Source organism: Electrophorus electricus, chromosome 2, assembly GCF_013358815.1.
Source record: "Electrophorus electricus isolate fEleEle1 chromosome 2, fEleEle1.pri, whole genome shotgun sequence".
Lineage (NCBI taxonomy): Eukaryota > Metazoa > Chordata > Actinopteri > Gymnotiformes > Gymnotidae > Electrophorus > Electrophorus electricus.
In genome coordinates, this window is record NC_049536.1 from 15,520,350 (window position 1) to 15,543,691 (window position 23,342).

General features: G+C 38.9%; 3 protein-coding genes across 4 annotated transcripts; all 3 read right to left on the reverse strand.

Moving 5' to 3' along the window:
- Positions 1-12,257: 12,257 nt before the first annotated feature.
- usp18 (ubiquitin specific peptidase 18) lies at positions 12,258-17,892 on the reverse strand. Its single transcript, XM_027011107.2, has 11 exons — positions 17,740-17,892; positions 17,212-17,314; positions 16,939-17,035; positions 16,618-16,757; positions 15,744-15,823; positions 15,286-15,420; positions 14,874-14,969; positions 14,590-14,742; positions 14,345-14,473; positions 14,173-14,216; positions 12,258-14,024 (listed from the first exon to the last, which is right to left on the reverse strand). The coding sequence occupies exons 2-11, from the start codon at positions 17,255-17,257 to the stop codon at positions 13,955-13,957; spliced, it is 990 nt and encodes a 329-aa protein (XP_026866908.2). The 5' UTR covers positions 17,258-17,314; positions 17,740-17,892; the 3' UTR covers positions 12,258-13,954.
- Positions 17,893-17,984: 92 nt separating this feature from the next.
- pex26 (peroxisomal biogenesis factor 26) lies at positions 17,985-20,965 on the reverse strand. Its single transcript, XM_027011108.2, has 5 exons — positions 20,578-20,965; positions 19,947-20,093; positions 19,129-19,451; positions 18,778-18,924; positions 17,985-18,507 (listed from the first exon to the last, which is right to left on the reverse strand). The coding sequence occupies exons 1-5, from the start codon at positions 20,763-20,765 to the stop codon at positions 18,410-18,412; spliced, it is 903 nt and encodes a 300-aa protein (XP_026866909.2). The 5' UTR covers positions 20,766-20,965; the 3' UTR covers positions 17,985-18,409.
- rhno1 (RAD9-HUS1-RAD1 interacting nuclear orphan 1) lies at positions 20,778-23,167 on the reverse strand. Of its 2 annotated transcripts, XM_027011123.2 has the most exons (3): positions 23,104-23,167; positions 22,744-22,934; positions 20,778-22,408 (listed from the first exon to the last, which is right to left on the reverse strand). In XM_027011123.2, the coding sequence occupies exons 2-3, from the start codon at positions 22,918-22,920 to the stop codon at positions 21,656-21,658; spliced, it is 930 nt and encodes a 309-aa protein (XP_026866924.2). In that variant the 5' UTR covers positions 22,921-22,934; positions 23,104-23,167; the 3' UTR covers positions 20,778-21,655. The 2 variants fall into 2 exon arrangements, with proteins under 2 accessions (XP_026866924.2, XP_026866925.2); XM_027011124.2 differs by lacking the exon at positions 23,104-23,167 and having other exon boundaries at positions 22,744-23,096.
- Positions 23,168-23,342: the final 175 nt, after the last annotated feature.

Consider the following 23,342-nt stretch of genomic DNA (forward strand, 5'->3'; position numbering starts at 1 on the left):
GATGGAATAACCTGGTCATTTAGTATATTCAGGTAGTCAGCTGACCTCATTCTTTGGGCACATAACGTTGCTGAACCTAGACCTGACCAACTGCAGCAACCCCAGATCATTGCACTGTCCACACAGGCTTGTACGGTAGGCACTAGGAATGATGGGTGCATCACTTCAGCTGCCTCTCTTCTTACCCTGATGCACCCATCACTTTGGAACAGCGTAAATCTGACCTTCTTCCATTGCTCTTTATGCTCCCTGGCAAATTGAAGCTGTTTTTGCCAGTTAGCCTCAGTGACATGTGGTTTTCTTAAGGCTACACAACTGTTTAGTCCCAATCCCTTGAGCTCCCTTCGCATTGTGCGTGTGGAAATGCTCTTACTTTTACTATTAAACATATCCATGAGTTCTGTTGTTTTTCTATGATTTGATTTCACCACATGTTTAAACGATCGCAGATCACGATCATTCAAGATTTTTTTCTGATCACATTCCTTCCTTGAAGATGGGGTTTCCCCACTGTCCTTCCACTTTTTAATAATGCGTTGGACAGTTCTTAACCTGATTTTAGTAGTTTCAGCAACCTCCTTAGATGTTTTCTCTGCTTGGTACATGCCAATAATTTCTCTTCTGAAACAGATTAACATCTTTTTCATGACCACAGGATGTGTCTTTTGACATGGTTGTTTAACAAATGAAAAGCTACTCACTGCATCAGTTAGGGTTAAAAAGCTTGTTGTCAGCTGAAACATAATCACCCATGCAGTAATTATCCAATGGGAGGCTCTTACCTATTTGCTTAGTTAAATCCAGGTGGTGACCTGTTTTGTTTTGTTTTTTTGGCCAGGCAGTATATTTATAAAATTTTTCTTTTAATTATTTTTTCAATTTTTTGTTCACTGTTTATTTTTACTTTTTTAAAATATATTTATATAATTAGTGATATATATGACTAAATAGTAAACAAATATTTGATTGTAAAAAACACAGTACAAGTCCTCAGTGCTGAATTCCTGACAAAAAGCAATTGTGGTGCTGAATTAGGAGGTGCCACAAAGGACTACAAAAAAGTCATCATGAGGGATGATGGGATGTGGCAAAGGGAACAACAATGTGAAGTGGTGAATGCCAGAAATGGAGGAGCTCTCCTGAAGTAATTAAGTAATTAGGTAGTGTGAACGTATGTGACCTGGCCCAAAAAAGAAAAAAGGGAGACTGAGGGATGAGGGAAAATCCCTATGTAGACAACCCGTTAACAGCAGAAGTGATGGTAACGCAGTACAGCGCTGTTTGAAGAAAAGAGGCACTGCCTATCAAGACACCAAAGAATTCCAAAGAGCTGAAGGGCTCCTTGGTATCACTGAAAATCGAGGAATGCCAAAGAAGGCAAACTAGGAAGTCCACAGACAGGAGCAGAAGCTTAAGCAGTGATTGGTAACCAACAGAAGATTTCAGCTAGGGTTTCAAAGGCTACTCATGCAGTTGAAGGACAGTGCTCAGACAAATGCCAGAAATCAGTTGGAATATTGTGAAGGTTTGATCAATATTGGCCTTTGTCAGCCAGGCACGTGCCTCGATTGGAGCACAGAAGACTGATAAATTGAGACAGCACAAAGACTGTTGGAAGGTGCGTTGGAGCCATGAGGGGCATGTAGGTCAGTAGTTAAATGCTTTTAGTCAGGATATTTATCTTTAATATGCTAAGTGAAGAAAAGACAAGAAATGAAATGGACGATCATAAAGTCGACAGGCTCTTCTTTGGACAGGAGAAGGGAGACTTACAGTTGGACTTGATAGTATCAGGGGAGACAATGCTGGACTCAATAGTAACTTAACAGAAGTAGAGAAGTTTGCAGTATTCTAGAGAAAGCAGAACTATGAGATCTGTAGGTATTCAAAAGGAGTACCTGGGGAATCCACTGTGCTTGATGCATTCGGCAGCAAAGGCCAAAGTGACCCAGAGTTGGGTGGCTGTTGGCAACATTGCAAGCCATAGGAGCAATTAAAAAAATGGTGAAACTCGGGGAGATGAGAAGTGGTCATGACAGGTACAACAAGGAGCCCAGACATCAAATGGAATGATTAAGGAAGAGGATGGAGGGAGGAGTGGGAATAAGAGTCATGTGGGATGTAAAAAGAGGGGAGAGGTTCAGGATGAAGACATAATTTTTTGGGATGAAAGAGGACAGGGAAAAAGTTACAAAATGATGGTAGGCATGAGAATGGAATATAAAAAGGAAGGAATCAACAGGGAGAAGTCAAGGAATGCAAAGAAAAAGACAAGTAAACAAAAGCTGAAAGAGCCACCACTACATGACCGTCATAGACACAGGGGCCATTGCAAGGGAAAGTCTGAGAACAATTTAGGCCAGGCAAAAACAGCAAACATTGGAAAAAGCAGTGCTGTCTGATGCACACCTGCAGGTGAGACAAGCAGAGTGAGAGAAAGGAGGTAGAAGGAGGCAGAAACAGAAGAGGAGTGCAAGATTTGCGGCTTAAAAGACAAAGTCAATGGGAATGTTGCTGTTGAGGAGATGACATCGCACAGCTGGAGTTATTGTGCCATTATCGGGTGGAGTCAGTTATGGGGAGTACAGAAGAGGCCTGACATTGTTAACTACCAAGAGAATCGAGGTAAGCAATAAAAACCCAGCATTTAAAGCCAAACAAGAAAAAAAAGTATCCTTTACAGCCGTCTGAAGACACGGCAGTCCAGATGCAGAGAGAATGAGACATGGAGGAAAAAGCCTTTCACATGTACCAGAGCTGTGGGGGCACTGGGTCCACAGCAGGCCACACTGGCTGGAGTGTCGGGTGTGGTTACGCAACAGGTCCCAAGTGGCTCATCAGATGAAATTCATCATCAGTCAGAGAATGCTCACAGCTGAGAAGGAGCTTCTTGTTTGACACATCAGTATCAAATTCCAAGCTTGGGAAAGTAAGCAAAACAGACAGAAAGTTCACAAAGGCAAAACAGAACAGTCAGTGTGAAAAGGCATCAAAGGTTCTGATAGTGGAAAGGAGGGGATATGAGACCTTGGAGGAAGGTTTCATGTGAACTCTTTCCCCTGAATTCCAGTTATTGCACAACTCCATTTAGGACGATATATAACAGAACATAAAATTCAATACTTTCAAGGGATTCGAGAGATTCAAGAATTTTATTTGTCAGATGTGCATTTGTAGCTGGTAAAAAAGTAAAGTGTAATGTAAGACGGCTGCTCTGAAGACTGAGTAAGAGGTAGAATAAAAGATAATAACATATTTGCAAGTAAAAGTGAAATAAATAAACAAACATAGAAATCAATAATAAAATATAATAAATAAATAAAGGAAATAAAATAAATTAATTAAAAAGTGAAATATATACACAATTTAGACAAGCCAGAGTGATAGGTAGTGGTGAATATTAAATAAAGGATGATGCATATAGTGCAAGTGAAAATTAAAGTGTCCAAGTGTACTTTGTAAATTGACTAAATCAGGTGTCCTTAGTGGAGCCGTGCGCATTTGCAAGAATGGAGATATGCTGTGCGTGTGTGTGTGTGTGTGTGTGTGTGTGTGTGTGTGTGTGTATTTGCGTGCACTCACAAAATGTATATTATGAGGTTTTAACTGTTTATTGTCCATATGGCTGGGGGTATAGTTCCCTAATTTACGCACCCTCATACCTAGACATACCTAATAATCTATTCTCTCTTTCTGCCGAGATACACCTACCTCTAATATCCTGATGTTACTGAGCCTCAATCCCTCTCAACTACCATGGCAATTCCCATCACCCTCTGATGTCCCCTGCTGTAGCCCACTACACCTCCACCCCAGCAAGCTATTTCTCCATTGCCCTTGATGGATGTTCTCATGTGGGATGGGTTTTGGACACGTGCACACCGTCAGGATCAGACTAAGACTTCTAGAAAAACGGACTAGACATTAATTGCTTATTTTTCATTTTATTATTATTTATTTATATTTTTCTTAAAATTATTACTATTGTGGTGACCATTGTCAACCAGAGAAGGATGGCCCGCCCTTTGAGTCTTGGTTCTTCTAGAGAGTTTTTCCTTGCCACTGTTGCCCTTGGCTTGCTCACTGGGGGCTTGGACTCAGACATTTGTAAAGCTGCATTGTGACATCTGTTGTAAATGTGCTATATAAATAAACTTGATTTGATTTGATGTCCTTTATTCTATGAAGTGCTGTCCTGGTGATTTGCTCAGCGCATCATTGGATGTGGATGTTGTCCTGTGAGCTGCTGTTGTCTTACAATGCAGTTATGCTCCCAAAAAAACACACCCTACTAATGCAGTGAAGTTTTCTCCAGTGCTTTTAAGAGCTTGAATTTCCTCAGCAACCTGAGGTGATATAAGTGCTGCTCTGCCTTCCTCACCAGGGTTGAGATGTGTGTGGACCATAATAGGTCCTCGGAAATGTGGAATCCAAGGTACCTGTAGCTGCTCAGCTCTCTATTGGGGTTCCACTGATCCTTAGTGGTGAGTATTTGTACTAAGAAGGTGAATGCTTCAGTTGTATGATTTTCAAAAGGAAATAAAACCTTCCCGAAGGAGAAATACAAAAACTGGAGAGGGACAGGGACCATACCCTCACTCACAGCTTAGCTGATTCACCTGAATGTGATTTTTGCTGTGTGAGGGTTTAGGGTGCTTAGTTTTCATTGTGTTTCAGAATAAACCTGCAGAACTTGCGCATACTCTCACGCTAGGCTGCATTACATCATTGCAGACATAGAGGCTGAGGCCCATGCAGCTTCCATCTGGTGAATGAGACCACAGATACTGCTGGTGACAATATCAAATGTTACTGCAGTGAGGTAATCAACTCTATACTGAGAGTGCAGATGGTTCACATAGTAGTAGTAAGAATGGGCACTCCCAGTGTCTAATCAGTGGGACAGAGATGGAGCCTAATGCCCTTGGGAAGTTCCTGCAGCAATGTCAATATCTTAAACCCCGTTTTAGCACAGGGTAAAACAAATACCTACAGTGAGGGCATAGATTAACCATTCAGGACAAAGTTGGCTTTAAAGGCACAACTATAGGACAATTGTAATTATGTTTTTGCCCCTTTAAACCTTTTTAGGGTACTATAAGCTTTTATGTATCGCAAACATTCATTTAGAATAAGGACAACACACAATCAAGTCTTGTGAGTTCCCCAGATTTTATTATTTCCCAATATTATAAGGCTTTTAAAATATATATACTTAAGGGTGTAGTTTTAATCTTTAAAAACCTTCCAGACATATCGAGTTCAGATAGGGGTATTAGTGTAATTGGGGGGTTATGCAAAGTTTGGGACATCAGACAAACTCCATGGGAGACAATAAAACAAAAGTTCCAAACAATATCTAGGAAATGTGAAATTTATGTGAAAATTATTTCTGTGATGTTGTAACATGGCAAAGATGTAATGTCTCTTTTCTTTGCTGATTTTAGAGGTGGGATCAAGTGTGAGAAGATCAAACGCCACAGTCCTGGGGCACTCTGAATTGGATTTCATTTTAGGTCAAGACCCTTCATTTATTTGTGACATTTACAGTTGGCCTCAAATACTCTCCCCAAAACAGGGCCCCTCACTTCTCTGGAAAAACCCGTTGTGTGTTTGTGTCTGGGTCCACTTGTGTGTTCCGTGCCACTGAAGAAGGCTGGCGGACCAATTACTTTAAATGCTTATGATGTCATCCGCCCCACTGCTGTCTTGCTCTGCTGTAACAGCCTGCAGATGAGGGGAATAAATCTGAAGCAGAATGTCCTGCAGGAAGTGACAGGCAAAATTTAAAGGAGGATTAGCTAATCTGCTATGTTTTTATAACTTCACCCACCTCATAAGTGATCTGTGACTATGGAGGATAATGCTAACATCTGTTTAAGTCTATATAACGTATTTCAGAAGCCATTAGGACCAAACATTTGCATATACAAAGCATTGGCTTCAGTGGTGTTCTAAGCTCAGGCAATGTCTGAGTGTGCAGCTAACTCTGGCATGAATCTTGTTTTATGAGATCCCTTCGCGGCAACATTAAGATGGACATAAGATGTGGCCTTAAGGAGAAGTATGACTTATGCAAATATCTTTAAAGGTCACTCAATTTCAGAGTGAACCTAAGATAACCAGGCATACATCTCCTCAGATATCAAAGGGGCTAAAAAGACAACAATATGCTGGTAAGCCACTGCGATGAAGATCCAACAGTGTCTGGTGCAATCAAGAGCACTCACACACATGCAAGGAAATATACAAAGTTATGAATTGTATATTTTCCCCCTGTGCAAAACTGTCAATTAAAATGACCAATTAAGTCTGTCAGTTAAAATTGCAAATGTAGCAGTAAAACATATAAATTCCATATAAAATGATTGCAAATTTTCTGAGTCATTAAATGGACATCACTAACATGCTATTCAGTTGGCTGAGTGCTGGAGTGATGGTTATGTTGTGATTCAGAAGTGTCTGTTGGTGAGTGCCATGCAACATGAAGCATGATTGAGGGCAGAAATGCACCATAGCAGTGGCTAGGCTGAGTAGTACTGTACTGATGCATTCATAGAGGAAACCATTTTTCCAGCAAGTGGCTAGTGTGTAAGCATAAAATGTGTAAGCATAAAATGAGTAAGCATAAAATGTGTAAGCATAAAATGAGTAAGCATAAAATGTCCCCTGAACAGCGGTGGATGGGAGCTTTCTATATATGTGACCTAGAACTCACACAAAGAAAAATGTTGTCCTCTTTTTCTGTAAAGATCAGACTCAAGTTAATTAGAATTCATGTGCCCAAGTTTAGACATAAGCAGAAATATGCTGTTTGTGCTTCAGAATCAAGCATGCATCTGAGGTAAGCTGTACTTCTCAGCCATTAGGACACCGAAGGGTGAGTCATTTTAAAGGATTCTTTGAGTGCAGCCAAGAAATGTATCCTTCATTTTGGAGCATTTCAGGGACATAACTGGTGTATCCCTCAAGGCCTACCATCAGCCATAAACCATCATACTCAACAGGAGTTTTGAAAATGCATGAGACAAAGGCTGGCAGATAGGCAGGAAGCTGAAGCACTAGAGATTGTCATGGAAGTTAAGTATTACACATTGTTACTGTTAAAAAAAACAAAAACAAATATCATGTTGAAAGAACATGCTAGTTTTCAAAGTAGACTATATCATCAACCATGTGCTTTAAATTTGTTGCAAGGCAATATCTCATTAAGCCATGATGTGTGTGTAGAACCTATTTTAGTCACCGTGCTGTTGGATATCTCAAATGCCACGCGTTCTGCAAACGTGCACCTCAGGGCACTGCCAGGGGGTTTCCCACAGCGCCTTGTTTTTGACTGTTTTCTCTCTGAACACCCTGGCAACTTCCAAACCTGGAATGCAGCAGGAATGTCAACAGCAGACGTGCAGTGAAGTTGAGATATTGTGCCCTTGACCTTTTCAATCCAGCCATGCCTGAGAGGTTTTTTTCTTCTTCTGTTCAGCCTTCTAAACGCATTCTCAAATCAGCAGTACAGAGCTGTGAACACCTACCTGAAATAATCAAAACCCCTTAATGGTGCCATTTCGAATAAAAAGAGGAAGCACTAAAGTGCATCAGAAAAGGTTCAAGTACCAATGTCAGGGGTTCACCAGACCTTCTAAGATTCTGTAACTTCTGTCTGTGAAAAACAATAGGACATTGTAAAGGTGAGGTGCTGTATTTTGCTGAAACACGAAGAAGTCTGGGAGAAAGATATGCTATGCTGTGCCTGTCTGAGATGATTGGTAAGGGACATCCCTGATGGACTCACTCTCTCTCTCTTTTTCTCTGTGTGTGTGTGTTTCGCTCCACTTTCCTTACAGCATGACAGAATGTAATGACCTTTATCAAAAACTGCATCCAGAAGCTTTGTTATAAATTTACCTGAAAAAACTTTACACTATGTGGATCCCGAGGTAAATATTTAACACATTACATATTTAACACATCCAAAGAGGGAAAAACTCATGTCAGTGTATTATGTGGGATACCCAGGCACAGATGAGTGTATTTTACTTGAGCCTATTACCTGAAAATGGCTTTTCCAGAAATAGAAAATTTATAACAAATCTAACATGCAAACAGACCGTGGGAATATGAGAGTGCAGCAGACATGTCTCAGCAGATGTTTTTGTAGGCTTTTCAGTGGCATGTACAGACTGTATCACTCCCTGCTTCTGTTACACAGATGGCCTATGGGCTGTATTCACCTACACAGTCAACAGTTTCATCATACAATGTGATATGCACATTCCTGTTAGTTTATGGGGGGTGCACAGGTACAAAAAAATGTAAACACACACACACACACACACACAAACTACTTCTCCAGAGCAACCAACAAAACCTGAACAAAATCTTTTTCCTATGATTCTTGGATGTGCAGAATCCCTGTTCCTAGAAAACACAGTGAATGTGCTAGTCTTCGCTCTAAAGAGAGAGCTCGAAATTCCTGAGGAGCAGAGCAACGGGTGTCTTCCTGAACAGAACATTAACAAAAAAGAGAGAACTCTTGTAGAAGGGAAAATCAACAATCAATGTCATGACCTGTGATGTTATGACCTGCAAACTAAATGCAAGCTAAAGGTAAAAGGACATAGGTTATCAGTCAGTATAAACTGCCACACATGCCTTGTAGGCCAGTAATACAGTATGACTTGTTAAATAATACTTCACCAAAAAAGTTTCTTTCCTTTTGTTGCACAGTTCGTTTTCCATTGTTTCAGCAGAGAGAAACCTAGAATAGAATTCATTCAGCAGTGCTGGCTACAAGCTCCTGATCGGTGTTTATGTGCTTAGCTCTCCATGGTCACCATTGCTGCCACGGTTTCAACAACATGATTTAGCACACATACCTGCAAAAATAAGGTTAGTGTGAAGATTAATTTTAAAATGGGGTTTATCTGTTAACAGTTATCTATCTATCTATCTATCTATCTATCTATCTATCTATCTATCTATCTATCTATCTATCTATCTATCTATCTATCTATCTATCTATCTATCTATCTATCTATCTATCTATCTATCTATCTATCTATCTATCTATCTATCTATCTATCTATCTTTATAAGGCTAAGTACAGTGCTTTTTAAACTAAGCAGTCAGTAACAAGAGTAAGATTAGTAAGCAAGAGTAGTCTATAGTACAGCTCGTGCAAGATCCATGGTGTGAGAGGGAGAATACCGTATGCTTGATGTTACCAACAGTCCCACATGTACACTGTGAGAGTGAGAAATGCTTTGCTTTGCACAATCATTACATAACCAGGGGTGGGGAAAGCCTACATTCTTTAGCAGCTAGGCTTACCATGCCTGACACCTTTGTATGCTAAAATAGGACGCTCGGTGGGGAAGGCCCTGTGTTTATAAGAAAAACCAAGGCGACTGACCTTAAAAGGGCTTGAGAGGTGTACAGCATTACTGATTTCCTCTTTACCAGTAGTGTTCTTTGCAGTAATACTCTAGCCCCAGTTTTGCTGACAAGATGCTGATTTCCTGCAAAGGGTATGCAAAGAGCTGGAACAGTCAAGAGGATGCACTGCTGCCTAGGTCATGACCTCCACACAGAAGCAAGCATGGATTTGCAGCATGTCTTTGGTTAACAGAACGTCTTGCATAGGGATTGTCCTTCTAAAGGGTGCAAAACACAAAGCACAAAACACAAAGCATGAGAATATATAGATTCTACATACATAGAATATATATATATATATATATATATATATATATATATATATATATATATATATATATATATATATATATTTATCTGCATATATTTTTTTTTCTCTATGCACCCCTGTTTCTCTTCCTCAGTTTGGACAGAGCACTCTCCACCATTTCACTGCGAGTTATACTGTGTATGACTATGTATGTGATGAATAAACCGAACTTGAACTTGAACTTGAACATTTGTAAAGGCTGTGGGATTTGGTGGAAACAACCCACAGTATCCTTTTTTGTGTTTGTGTGGGGAGTGCACTGTACTCTAAACATTAAAAATTGTAAATCACTGCAGTTTGTTTGTTTGATTTGATTTGAAAAGACATTATATAGCAAATATTTGTAATGCTGTTAATGTAAGTAAGTAGGATAAATAAAGTTTAAACAGCAACTCCTTGAATTCAGTTACCTTATTGTTTTTGAGACAGAAAAAATATCTACATATATTTGTTTCCAAACATATATATATATATATAGTCACGGAACGCTCCCCCCCCCCCCCCCGAGTCACGTGGTACGGCCTGCCGCGTGCGGGGGGTGGGGTGGGGGTTCTCCTTTGTTTACAGCCACACCCTCTGTGATAGCACACACCTGTGCAGGCGTTGATGTTAAGTGTTTGTCTGTCTATTTAAACCACCGCCTGTGTGTGCCTCAGCGTTGGTCATTATTAATGTCATTGTTCGTATTACTGTCATTGTCATTGTCATTGTTAGTGTTTGTGTTGATGTTGTTTACTATTATCGTTGTTGTTGCTTATGTTTCTGTTAGTGTTTAAACTGTTTGTATATTCATGTTATCCATTGTCCCTATGAGTGAGTGCTGCTGTTGTCGTTCGTGTTTTATGTCATTAATGGCTCACTACGTCAAGGGAGTCTGTGCGTCCTGCTCCATGCCCATTGGGCACTCAGTCCAACGTTACATATGTAAACACTGGATGGCTGAGTCTACTCACTAGGTAATTAGGTAGGCTACCATTATTTCACCAGAGCAGTGAGGAGGGGCCCACAAGACCTAGTACACATCTAATGTAATTATGACAGTGTCCACAAGTACTCCTTATATACATAAATCCTACATAAACCATGAGCTAGAAGCTCACTCAAACTGGTAAAACATCAAAACATAAAAGCATAAAAGACTGTAAAACAGAATGAATGTATGCTGTCAGTGCAAAGACCACTAACAGCTCACCACACTGCCAAGGCTGCTCTAAATTACAGAGGACTGGGTAGAACAAGAAAACTACTTTATGTCCTAATGGGCTCATAGTGGGCTGGTTCTAAATCTGCCTCCGCCATGGAGCCTTTAGCTTAATGCTTTTGTTTTCATAGAAAATAACTTACAGAGCAGAGCTTGCTGAGCAGGTGTAAGTCATGTGTAGATCAAAAAGCACTGGATTCACTCCAGATAAGGAATTGCTATAATAGTGGGCATGTTGGTGTGGCTGACTTGAAAGGGAGCAAATGAGCTGTGTCAAAGGTGAAGAGTGGGAAGGGTAATGCAGTGTGCAACCAGGCAATGGTTAAGCACAGATCCTGGGAGGAACCAGAGAGGGTGTTAACAGAAAAAAGGTATAGTAGAAAAGCTCAGCTTTGATCAAAATGACCCTTGAGGCAGTAACACAAACAGCTATGATGGAGATTCTATTTGTGCATTTGTTAAAAAATAATTACATTTTTTTTCTTCAAAATTGTAATAATATTTGCCTTTTTGGCGTTCAAAAGTGAAGAGGTTTTTGTATTGGTATATTACAAAGCTAGACAGCCTATGTCTGGGTTTTAAATTGAAACAGCCAGTAGAACAGATTTTTGACTTCACAGCTGATACATTTTGATAAGTTTGCCAAATACATAGAGGAAGAAGTTGTCTTTGTAAACAGGGAGCAGCAGAAAATAATAAGGCTAATACAAACACAGAGGTTTTAGTGAATATTTTCAACAACTGTTAGAATGGTAATAAAATAATGATGATTTTTGCTTCTATGTCATCTCATCTCATCACCTCATATAAAATCACATATTAGAATTTATTCAAATTAGTAAAAACTTGTGAAATCTGGTCTGCCTACATGTGGAAGATATGATTCATGTCAAATGTTTCCACCATTGTCAGGAAATGAATGTGGTTTTACTATAAGTACCTCAGAAACAATAGAAACTTTCTATCAATCTACCAGGTTTTCACTCATGCAGTATGTGATCTCAGGGTGCTGGGACAACCTTTTTCCCCACAAATTAAAAATAGATGGACCTATAGTACTTTTTATGCTTAACTGTAATCTAATTTTAGAATTGTTCTTTCAGGTACAGTTTTTAAGTGACAAAGCAATAAAATTGGACAATAAGTATTACTAATTCATAAATAAGACTGTTAAAGTGCTGTGAAAATATTTTTGCCTGACTGAATTAATGAATGCATTGCATTACTGAATTCAAACACAGACATTAAATCTAAACCCAAGATGTAATAATGCACACAAGTGTCCCTGAAGGAAAAAAAGCCACAACAATGTTATAGGCATTATATATTTATTAAGAAAAGATATTTACCACCCAATCCCTCTGTGTGAGAAAGTACATTTCAATAGCTGGTTATACCCCCACTTAGTAGCAATGAGCTGTACATTTCACGTGCTGACACATTTCAATAGGGTTTAGGTCGTAACTTTGACTAGGCCATTCCAAAAGTAATTTTTTTAGCCATTGTGAAGTAGACATCCTTCTCGGTTTTGGTCATGTTGCATAACCCAACTGCTCTTCAAGTCATGGACAGATGACCTGACATTCTCTTTAATTTTCTAATACAGAGCAGACTTCATAGTTCCCTCAATGATAGCAAGGCATCCATCACACTACAACCACCATACTTCATTTACTATGAAGTTCTTACTTTGAAAAGCAGCATTTGGTTTTCTCCAGCTATAATGGGGCCCACGTTGGCCAAAAGGTTCCACTTTTAGGTCATTCATCCATAACAAATTGTTCCAGAACACAGGAGGATCATCTAGATGCTTTCTGGCGAACTCAAGATGAGAATGGATATTCCTGTTGATTGCCAATGGTTTACACCATGCTATTCTGCCAGGGATTCCATTCTTGCCCAATGTTTTTGGGATGGTTGAGTCATGAACACTGACCATAGTGGAAACGAGAGGCCTGCAATTCTTTAGATGTTATTCCTGGTTCTTTGTTACTTCCTGTATAATTTTACGTACTGCTCTTGGAAATATTTTAGGAGTGCATCCACTCCTTGGTAGATTGACTACTGTTCCAAACTTACTCCATTTGGACAGTTTGGCATTAATTGTAGTTCAGTGGAGCTCTCAAGTCTTAGAAATGGCTTTGTAACCATCTGCAATCTGATAGATATCCACAACCTTTTTCTGAGGTCTTCAGGAAACTCTCTTTTTTCTGGCAATGATGTGCTTAGTTTAACAACCTGTGCGCTGCAAAGTTCACTCTAATATAAAGGCCTGAAGTAAGATTTTGATTGGACTTGGACAGCATAAATCATGAATGGTCATTAACTGAAGTACTCACAATGGTTATTGATGACTAATCCTAATTAAGCCGTCACCAAAGACATGAAAGATTCACTAAACCTTTGAAGTTTTCTTTAAACTACAATTTTCTTTAAACTACTACAACCCACTATTAAATCAGACTAAATATAGTTTGAAATTCAGAAACTCAGACAGGAAGCAATCACTGTATTACATGTAAATATGTACAAATATACTTGTAAATTATATTTGGTCTTAGGAACATCCCTCACCAGTGTCCAGCAGTCTGCCTACATAGAGAGTCTCCACTTTCCATGGTACCACTTTTCCATACTATATATAATATGTAATCTGGACCAAACAAACTACAGAAATTCTGAAAAATATTTTGGATTTAGTTTGCAAAAATATACAAAATCTTTTGTTAACCAGGGCTTACAATCACTGCATGACCAGTGACACCTTGTGGGTGGAAAAGTCAACATTAAAAAATGACAATTAATTAACAAAATGATCTTGAAAATAAATATTTGAACTGTCTGATTCATCTTGGCCTTTTCTGACAACAATAGTTAACAATTACCAGCGTGAAACAAAATTTCATCACATAGAAACTATATGCAAATAAAATGAATTGTTTCAATAATTAGTCTTTTTTTTCTCCTTAGCCTGACGAAAGAAGGGAGATTTTACAGGGACTCGAGCTTCATTCTGAGGAGGTCTGTACTATATCTGAACTGGCTCTCCTGTACAGAAGCATATATGCAGTATAAGATCTGAAACACAGCAAACCAACAAATGTAGCATGAACAGCAATCAAACAAACATAAAATTCAACAAAAATAACTGTGTCAAATGCAAGAAAAGTACTAATATAGTGACCACAATTGCCCCAATAGTTTTGAGTGAAATTTGCAAACATACCCCAAATGGCCTCTGTATGTTTGTTGAACTTCCTCCCAGCTGGCCTGAAATCAAGCAGACACAAGGATTCATGTGCAAAGTCCCAATTAGCTTTCAGAGCTGAGGATAAAGCTTCAGTACTCTAGCAGATAGATGAATACATTGCTGTCAGGTTCATTAGATTAAGACTCACTTCACGCACGCAGCTGTCATTCGTGTAATACCATTTCCCGTCCAAGGAACAGACATATGCTGTGTAGTGCCCGAACATTGCTTTCCCAGAATGAACTATGACTGCATACAGACTGTACCTATTCTCAGGCTAAGAACACACAGTTACCATTTAAAACAGAGCACAGCACAAAATCCATTTCATTTTATTTGACTTAATTTTACTCCTTGACACTAGATAAACAGAAATAATTTAACGAAACATACCATTTCTGGATGTTCTTTATGCAACACTTCAGCTATGTTGATGATTTTTGGGAAGCTGACTTCACAGTAAAGCTTTCTGGTATAGCCTTCAGAATTTCTGAATCTCTTCAGATGTATACACAGGATGGATGGCAGTGAAACAAGCTTAAACATCTGTGTAAGAAATGGTTATGAATTTATTTGCTTCTAATTATATAAAGTTAGACTGAATGTTGTCTATTTCCAACAATTCTGTTAGACTTGATATGTAAAATGTGACCTTAAGACATCTGAAACCTATTCACCTGAGATGATTGTGTCTTTTCACCACACCTCTCACAGTAGAACAATTCACCGTCTTCTAATTTCTGGCACTCAAAGAAAGAGCGAATGCAGTCTTCCTGGGAAACAAAATAGCACTATACTTATAACTGTGATCTTCATGTAGCCTACTCTTGAGTAGTAAAATAAAGGCAGCAGGTCTCTACTGGTAACTCTGCTGTTGGTGTAACTAAAAAAGTACTCCATTAAAATTAGATGAAAAGCAAGGAGGCATTTTTTCTTCCATTGATACCACTGAATTATTGAGGAGTCCTAATGTCATATTATTATTGTGACCAGGGTCCACAATAACATAACCATTTTGAACTCAGTTATCAGTATTGTAGTTCATGTCTATGCTGATAAATCATGCTTAGGCAACGTAAGTTTCCTTACTAAGGTGTTCGTATCCTCACGGACATGCAGCGGAAGGCTCAAAAAGTAGGTGGGGACATGATGTGTGTATGTGCACTCTGAACACAGAATGTGACCCTCCACTTTGATCTTGAAAAGATTTTTGATCTCTGTAGCCTGGAAATAAGAAAAATCCACTTCATGGCAAACCACTGACTACACTGTTTTAACATAATCAGAAATTGCCATTAACTTTCTACATGGTTAAATGGTTCTCCCAGAGGCTGTCAATCCAGTTTTCAGTGACATGCAGCTAGACAAGGTTTTTATTTTGATTACTTTCCCCAAATACATTAGCCACTTAACCAGGTCTGCTGCCCGCAGTTACCTGGTTCAGGTGTATGAGGAGCTGAAACAGAACAAAAACCTGGACTGGTTGGGTCCCCTGAGAACTGGACAGAGAACTGGGTACAAAGCAGAAAATTATTTTCTCAACCTACCAGGTCTTGGTCAGACATCTGCTTCTCAATGAGGTTGAGAATAGAGTGGAACACTTCGTCAGCATCATGCGCAGTGTACCCTACAGTACAAATATGTCATTATTTGAAAATCCATAAGCCACAATGTAGCTTCCCTGTTATCATTTCTTAAGATCACTGTTTGTGGACTAATACTTCCACATGGCATAATTTATTGTATGATTTCTAAAATTAAGCATTAAAGTACTGTGAATACTGAATAAAGTACATTTTTCTAAGTTGTAATACTAGACTATTCCCCCAAATATTTCCATAAAACATTCTTTACCAGCAAATATTAAGCAATATACAACAACAATTTAAGTCTTAAAAGTGAGTTACTGGCTGTTGCTTAGTGTTTAAAACTTTGTTGGGAGTTTGAAGTTCAAAATTACTCATGAATGCTCCCCTTCCCACTGTTCACGTGGTAAGGCCCACCGTGTGCAGTGGGAGTTCACTGTCCTATTTGTAACCACGCCTTCCTTGTTAACACACACCTGCACATGGTTTATTGTCGTAATGATTGTATTTAAACCATTGTGGGAGTGTGCCTCTTTATCGGTCCTTGTTCTTGAGCGTGTTTCCGTGCACATTACATTTGTGAGCTATGTTCTACATTGCCCGTGTTCACTTTGACTGTTTCATGAGAGTGCCTCTGTGTTAGTTATTCGTCTTTGTGTCAATAAACGTCCTTCTCCTTGCCCTGTGGCATCTGGGCCGTTACGTTATTTCTAACTAAAGGCAACTTGTCCATAGGAACCTATGGTATAATCCTCAATCTTCAGGACATTATTCAACTGACGATGGTAATAATATTGGTTTTACAACTGTTAAAATATGCAAATATTGTGCATACAGCAAATTTGGTAATGGTGAAGGCAATCAAGGAAGCGTCGATGAGGAGCAGGCTCTAGCTGTTCTCTCATGGCACACAGCGCCTTCTTAAGCTGCAGGGGAACATTGAGTTTTTCTTCAAGCCTACCAGAAGGCTGCCATCTAAAAACAAATAATGACATGCTCTGAACAGCCACTTCTGTAGAACATTTATGGTGGTATTATCTTATAATTCAACATTAAAATATATTAAGATTCAGCAACCAGGTATTGTCGTAAGAGAACAGTTCCTCATAATGACCAAATTTAGATTTAGAAGGAGGATCTGGAATACATTCTTTACCTCTTCAACAACTCAAGCAATTCTGTAGTGGCTGAGAATGACTGAAGAACAGCATTTACACAGCAAGACAGTCCAAAGTTTAAAAGCCCCCTAATGCCTGTAAATTAAAACAAATATTGCTTAACTATATTTCTACTTTTAATATGAATGACTGTGGTTAGCATACATCTTGCTGAAAACACTAAGCATCTTTCCACTCACCCCCAACCCCTAATTTTATATCTACAAATTACTTTGTGATCCTTGTAGCACACGTAGGACACGTTAACTTACCTAAGACTCTTCTGTCCATACTATACCTAGACATTTCCAATCCCATCCAATAATTACAGCCCACAAGTAGTTACCAGTATAGGTGAAGATTATTTGATGGCACCTAAATATCGGAGTGAGTAGAACATTGTTACTCATAATTCATAAACTAGATGGGAAAAATAAGATATATTTTTAGCAAACATCCATGTTAATAAAACTGCTTTTAAATGACCTGACCAGTCTCAACCAAACATGTGCATCAAAACAATTCACAGATTTGACATTTATGAGAAGGCTGACCTTTAAAAACTAGTTGAGCAAAGCCATAGGACTAATCTATTTGTGAATTAAAGACACTAAGACTATTTATTTTACAGCCAAAAGAAGATTCAAACTCTCTCCCATCTCTTTAACATATCTGAAATTACACAAAACAAATACCCGTTTCGCCATTTTGTATATTCCCGATTTTTAGCATTTTAGTATAAAACAGCGACACAGGTAACCGCGAACAAAACTGTTTCATTAGAGAATTTAAAATCTGACCTGTGTAGATGTTCCACCTGTCGGCAAATAAACACATCTAATGAAACAAATCTTATCGTTTGTATGGTGACGAAAACATTTAACTTTCACTTTCATTTCATTCTTTGGTTTCTCTTCGAGTGACGCAACACTAGAATTCATTCACACGGCGAGTCCTATCGCGTTCAAGTGGCTTTTAACCAAACTACGAAAGTGCTTTTCACGTGGCACAGCTCCGGTTTTTGGTCGATTTCAGAATAAAAGCCTTTAACAGTTTATGATTACTTTATTGCACTACCAAAAAAAGAAACATACATACACATATATTACATAAATTATTAATAATAGCCCATGCATTTTAATGATGTGCTTCGATTTAATTTAGTTACAAGAGATGTTATACAGAGAAAAAAATCAAAATGTTTAAACATTTAATCTCCCAGGAACAGATTTCCACTGACTCCAGAGAATATTAAGAACAACATGATAGTTACATTTTTCTCCTGCAGCAAACATAAGCAGACACTTCTGACATGAAAAGTCATTAACAACATGCAATCTGACAACTTATCAGCAGTTTTTATATGTAAGCACTCTAAAGCAAACACATAGCTGTGTTGACAACACTCACATACAGTGTTTAGTCTGCATTGCATCATTCTGTTTCTTTAAGTGCTTGTGTGCAAAACCCCTAGGAAAACACCCTGTAGTATGGTCCAAACATGGCATTCCGCATCTGTTGGAAGAGTCCATACAGCCGGAGGATCCAGGGGTAAGCAAAGGGCAAAGCTGTGGATTAAGGACTTGTTTTAGAAAATACATTTATAGACCCAAGACAAAGTGAAGTCTGCTGCTTGTCCTCATCTCCGTCATCACAGCACAATTTAAGACAGTCAAAGTCTTAAGTCTCAAAATCTACAGAAGAATAGCTAAATTATGAAGGTAGTAGGACTTTTGGCATAATGTTCATAACAACATTACACACTTATCCACTCTGTCTGTCTACGTATCTGTCATAGAACCTATGAGCCCAATTAAGGAATTATGAAGTCTCCATACCTGGGTCCATGCGTACGAGTATCAGGTACAGCAGGAACAGGAGCATAACAACTCTGCGCAGAGAATGGGAGCTGACAATGATGCTGGCCATGGACAGGCCCCTGTACAACAACTTCATAATAGCATTCAACCGCCGCGCCAATGAACCTGAAGGTTACAACAGTAAATAGACACCAACTTTATAGGCATCCTAAAAGAGCACTAACAGTGTATTAATCTATTGAGTTGCAGAGTGAGTAAATTAGCAGAAGATACAATACAATATACTGCAATGTAAAGAGCTTCATGCGTAAATCTTTATTTTACTCCAAATGACAGAAAATGACATGTACATCAATCACCAGAACATACCTTGAGGCTTAAAAACCATCTCTGCCTCCACAGGGTCAGGTTGAGTGTTAGGATGTGAAAGAGGTTCCGCTTTGGCACCATGACTCTTCATTATGGTCAACGCGGTTTGTCTCTGGTCTTCGGTAAAAGCAACCTGTCCTACCTCATCCTCCAGCAGCTCCTCAGCCTCAGCAGTTTGGTCCAGTGGCAGCAGAACATGCAGGATGTAGAGCTCTGCCACACTGCTGAACCCTGACTGGCTCATGTTACTAAAACAGCGGAGCCACGAGCGGACTGACTCCTGCATGGCTGACTGCTCCGCAACTTTGGTGTAAAGGAGAATGCTGTGATGGTAGATGGTAAATAATTACAGGTGTTTGCATTTTGATGTTAGTTAAGACAACTAGACAAAATATAATGAAGATGATCCATCCCATACAGCAAAATGCTTACTTTTTTACCCCCTCCTTCTTACCTATAATCCAAAAACATCTGATCAATGTGATTTACTTATTTGTTAGTGAAATTCAGTTGACCAAATTAGACCAGAATTTGTAGGTGCTTTAGCCAAAAGCTATGATGACTAATGAGCCTTTTACTGCTCATGATCATATTAACTAATGACTGACAACAAACAGGTCCACAGGTTACTCATATTTGGAGACAGGGTTACAGCCTTTATTGCACTCTACTGTGGTGATTTCACAACACAGTGCTACTGCAGCCTGTGATGGAAGTTTTACTTAATGAGATTGTGATTACCCAAGTTGCTCAAACATTACTGAGTAGACAACAACGCAAACAAATAAAAGTCACAATGTGTCAGGTACACAATTTACCACAGCTGCATAATCTTGGCAGGAATTTTCTCAGTTTCACCATAGTGTTGCAAGACCCAAGGGAAGACATCCTGCCACTGGTTCAGTTCAGCCAAAGCTTGAATTCCAACTATACAAAGCGCTTCTTTCAAATCTCCATATCTGGAACTATGATAATAAATAGATTTAGGTGAAGTTACATTACTATTACTACTTAGAAATTTGTTTGTATTTTTTAAAATATGATCTTAAATGATACAATCTGTAGATCATCTCTTCAATTGTATTATTTTGTAATCTGCAGACTACTTTCAATGACAGGGCTAAGCTTCTATTGATCAATGCTGTCTGAACTTGAGCACGGTCTTGGGAACATTAGTTAAGTTATAGCAAGTTACGGACTTAGATGGTGTTTCAGTCTTGATGGTGACCATGAAGGACTACCCAGAATACCAGCAATGTAGCTAACGTTATACAAGTTTGAATTCTATCTTAACTCTAAGTTATAAGCATATTCTGTAGGAAATTAAGAATATAATAACTAATTAACATATAGTTGTGGGAGGCTTTGACCATATTTACAGCATGTACTACCTACAAACCCCTTGCTAAATCCTGACCAATGTGGGGTATACTCACTCAGTTTACCCACCATGTTTCGTCTTGCGCGTCAGAAGCAGCTAAACTGTCCAATCCCTTCTCACACGTGTCAAACGCGGAGTGGAAATCTTTTCTGATCATTAAATGCTCGATGGCAGTGTCCACCAGCCCTTGACGATGCATAACAGAACATGTTGGAGGACTGCAGAGACGAACGGAAGCCAAGGAGCCGCTCCGCATAGCACTTTGAGGTTTTTTTTTTTTTTTTTTTTTTCAGTTGTTTTGTTGGTTTATGTAACTAGTACCAAACGCTTTATATAGACTTCGCCGTTACTTTGTAAGTGCAGCAGGCGAAGGAATAACCAGAAAAGACACAAAAGACCATTTTACAAAATAAAGGCTGTAATAATAAAGCTTTTCTAGTTTCAAGCAAACCCACCAGGTACTTGTTTATATATAGCCCTACTCGCTCCCCAACACTTCCGGTACAAAGAATTGTGGGAAAACGCCCAACAAGTTAAAACACCTTAATCACGACGTGATTAAGTCACAGATTGATTTATAAGACACGTAGATATTAGAGGGTCGGTGTCTTAAGTACGTTATACGATTCTGTAACCATGTAAATCTAAAAAAAAAAAAAAAAGTTTCACCCAAACATTGATCTTCCTAATTTTAGCAAGTTTAAGTCCAATTATTGAAGCTATTAATAATAGCCTATCAAGAATTGCTAAATGGCCACAAGTTTGCAGATAGAAAACGATGGTAAACACAAACACACTCTATATATATTAGAGCGAGAGAGAGAGTGTACACTGTGGTATTTGAGAGTTTTGTAGGATTATTTCTATAATGCCTCTGTTCTAAAATTACCAGTAAAATTTACAGTGGGTATTACTTGAGGCTTGTATTCTACATTGGCAACAGAGGGCACAGTGAAGAGAAAAGTCTTTTGCTTTGTAGGATCACAACATTTTCTTTCCATCAGGTTATTTCTGTTACTTTCATAGTTCAACAGCCATGAAAAACATTCAAATGATTTTTTATATTTTGCACAAATCAACTCTTTGTTTCAAAAAACAAATGTACCTACATGGCCCATTATATACAGAAACATTAAAACCCAGTTTTCATTTTTTTTCAATCAATGACCACTGATTGCTGATAACTGCCTCACTGACAAGGAGTTGACCTCGATCTCTGAGTAATTTCATCAGGGTTTTCCTCCGTCTCCATGTCACCTTTATCCCATAGTCTCTCTCCGGTGTGTCTTTCACTAATATGCCCAAGTCTTGACTTCTTGGAGGAGTTTCTGGTGGATTTATGGAAAAAAGCAGGTGGACAATGGGTGATGAAGGAGAGCATTCACCATGTGGCATTTCTGGAGTCTCTACTTGATGAGGATTTAAAGATGTGTAGCTCTCTTTTGATGCAGGGGTGTGAACAATCCCTGAAGTCCTCGGTTTCCCAACTGTGAAACTAACTGGGGTTTTCAAAACTTCTGAGGACCCAAAGGGGGTTACTGTAGCTCCTGATGCTCCAAGGTTCTCTCCCCATCTGCTAAAGGAAGGTGTCCGTACTGAAGTCTTCACGGGCACCTTTACCTGCCGGTCTGAAAAAAATGTTTTGGCATGGTCGCCTTGAGTAGGTCTTATTTCTGGACTACATGAGGCAGTCCTTTGTTTGGGTAGGGTCTTGTGACATCTCTGTGGAACTGAAACACTTGCTTCAAATGACAAAGCAGGGTATTTGCAGAATGTTGCTTTTTTAATTGCTGGCAAAGTCATAAGCGAAGCTGTGTTTGTGGACAGCAGATTCTTCTTCCTCCCTTTTCCACCTTTTATGACGGCTGTGGCATCAAGCACTTCAAACTGGGGAGACACCTGCAGTGGACAAAAGCACATTTTCTTTACAAATTTGTCTTTTATAAAAGCATTTTTGTTTACATAATAATTCTCTTATATTTTTATTAATGTGCCACCTAGGTATTTAAATATGCAGAGAACAATTCAACTACAGACATCATGTTACTGATTATTAGTTTATACATATAGGGCCCTATGAATTTTAGGAGACAAACATACATTCTAACCATTGTTTTGGTGCTTTGCAAAACTGTCACTGTTGTTCTTAATATAAAGTATAAAGCAGACTTTAAGCTTGACTCAAATAAACCCAGGCCCCTTTATAAAATGTTATCATTCAACTATATAATTACCCAGGAAGAAACCGCGATGGCTGGCCGTGGTTGTTCTGATACAAAAGACCTCGGATTAATCGCACTTCGTAACTGTGGTCCATAGTCGTGTCTTGGTCCATTTCTGGGTTGCTCCACAAAAAGCAGCTGAGATTTTTGCGGATTTAGCAAACTCCTTTTACGGGAACTGCGAGGCATCAAATGTCATAACCCTGTTTCCAGAAGGGTGAAAAAAAATCTAGGCGAGTTTTAAAAGTTACTTAGTCAAAGCACACAATAAAAGATACACAGTTATAGCTAGCATAATATTTAAACTATTGGCTTTTATTTTAGTGCAAGCATGTGTGACTGTCACACATTAAATATGAGCTCGTTTCTTACCCATTATGTTCCTTAGACCCAAAAGACGATCTTCTAAAGCGTGTAGATCTAGTTCCTATTTGTATTTCTTTGCGCAAAGCAAGGTAATTTACTTCACTTCCCGAGATGTACTTCCGCATGTACTCTCATTGGTTTCTCACATGGCCTTGACCGCCGTCGTGTGAAATCTATTGGTGAGACAATGATCACGTGACTGAAATCGGTAGGACTGCGCCAAAATTCAAATTTGTCTGCCTGCC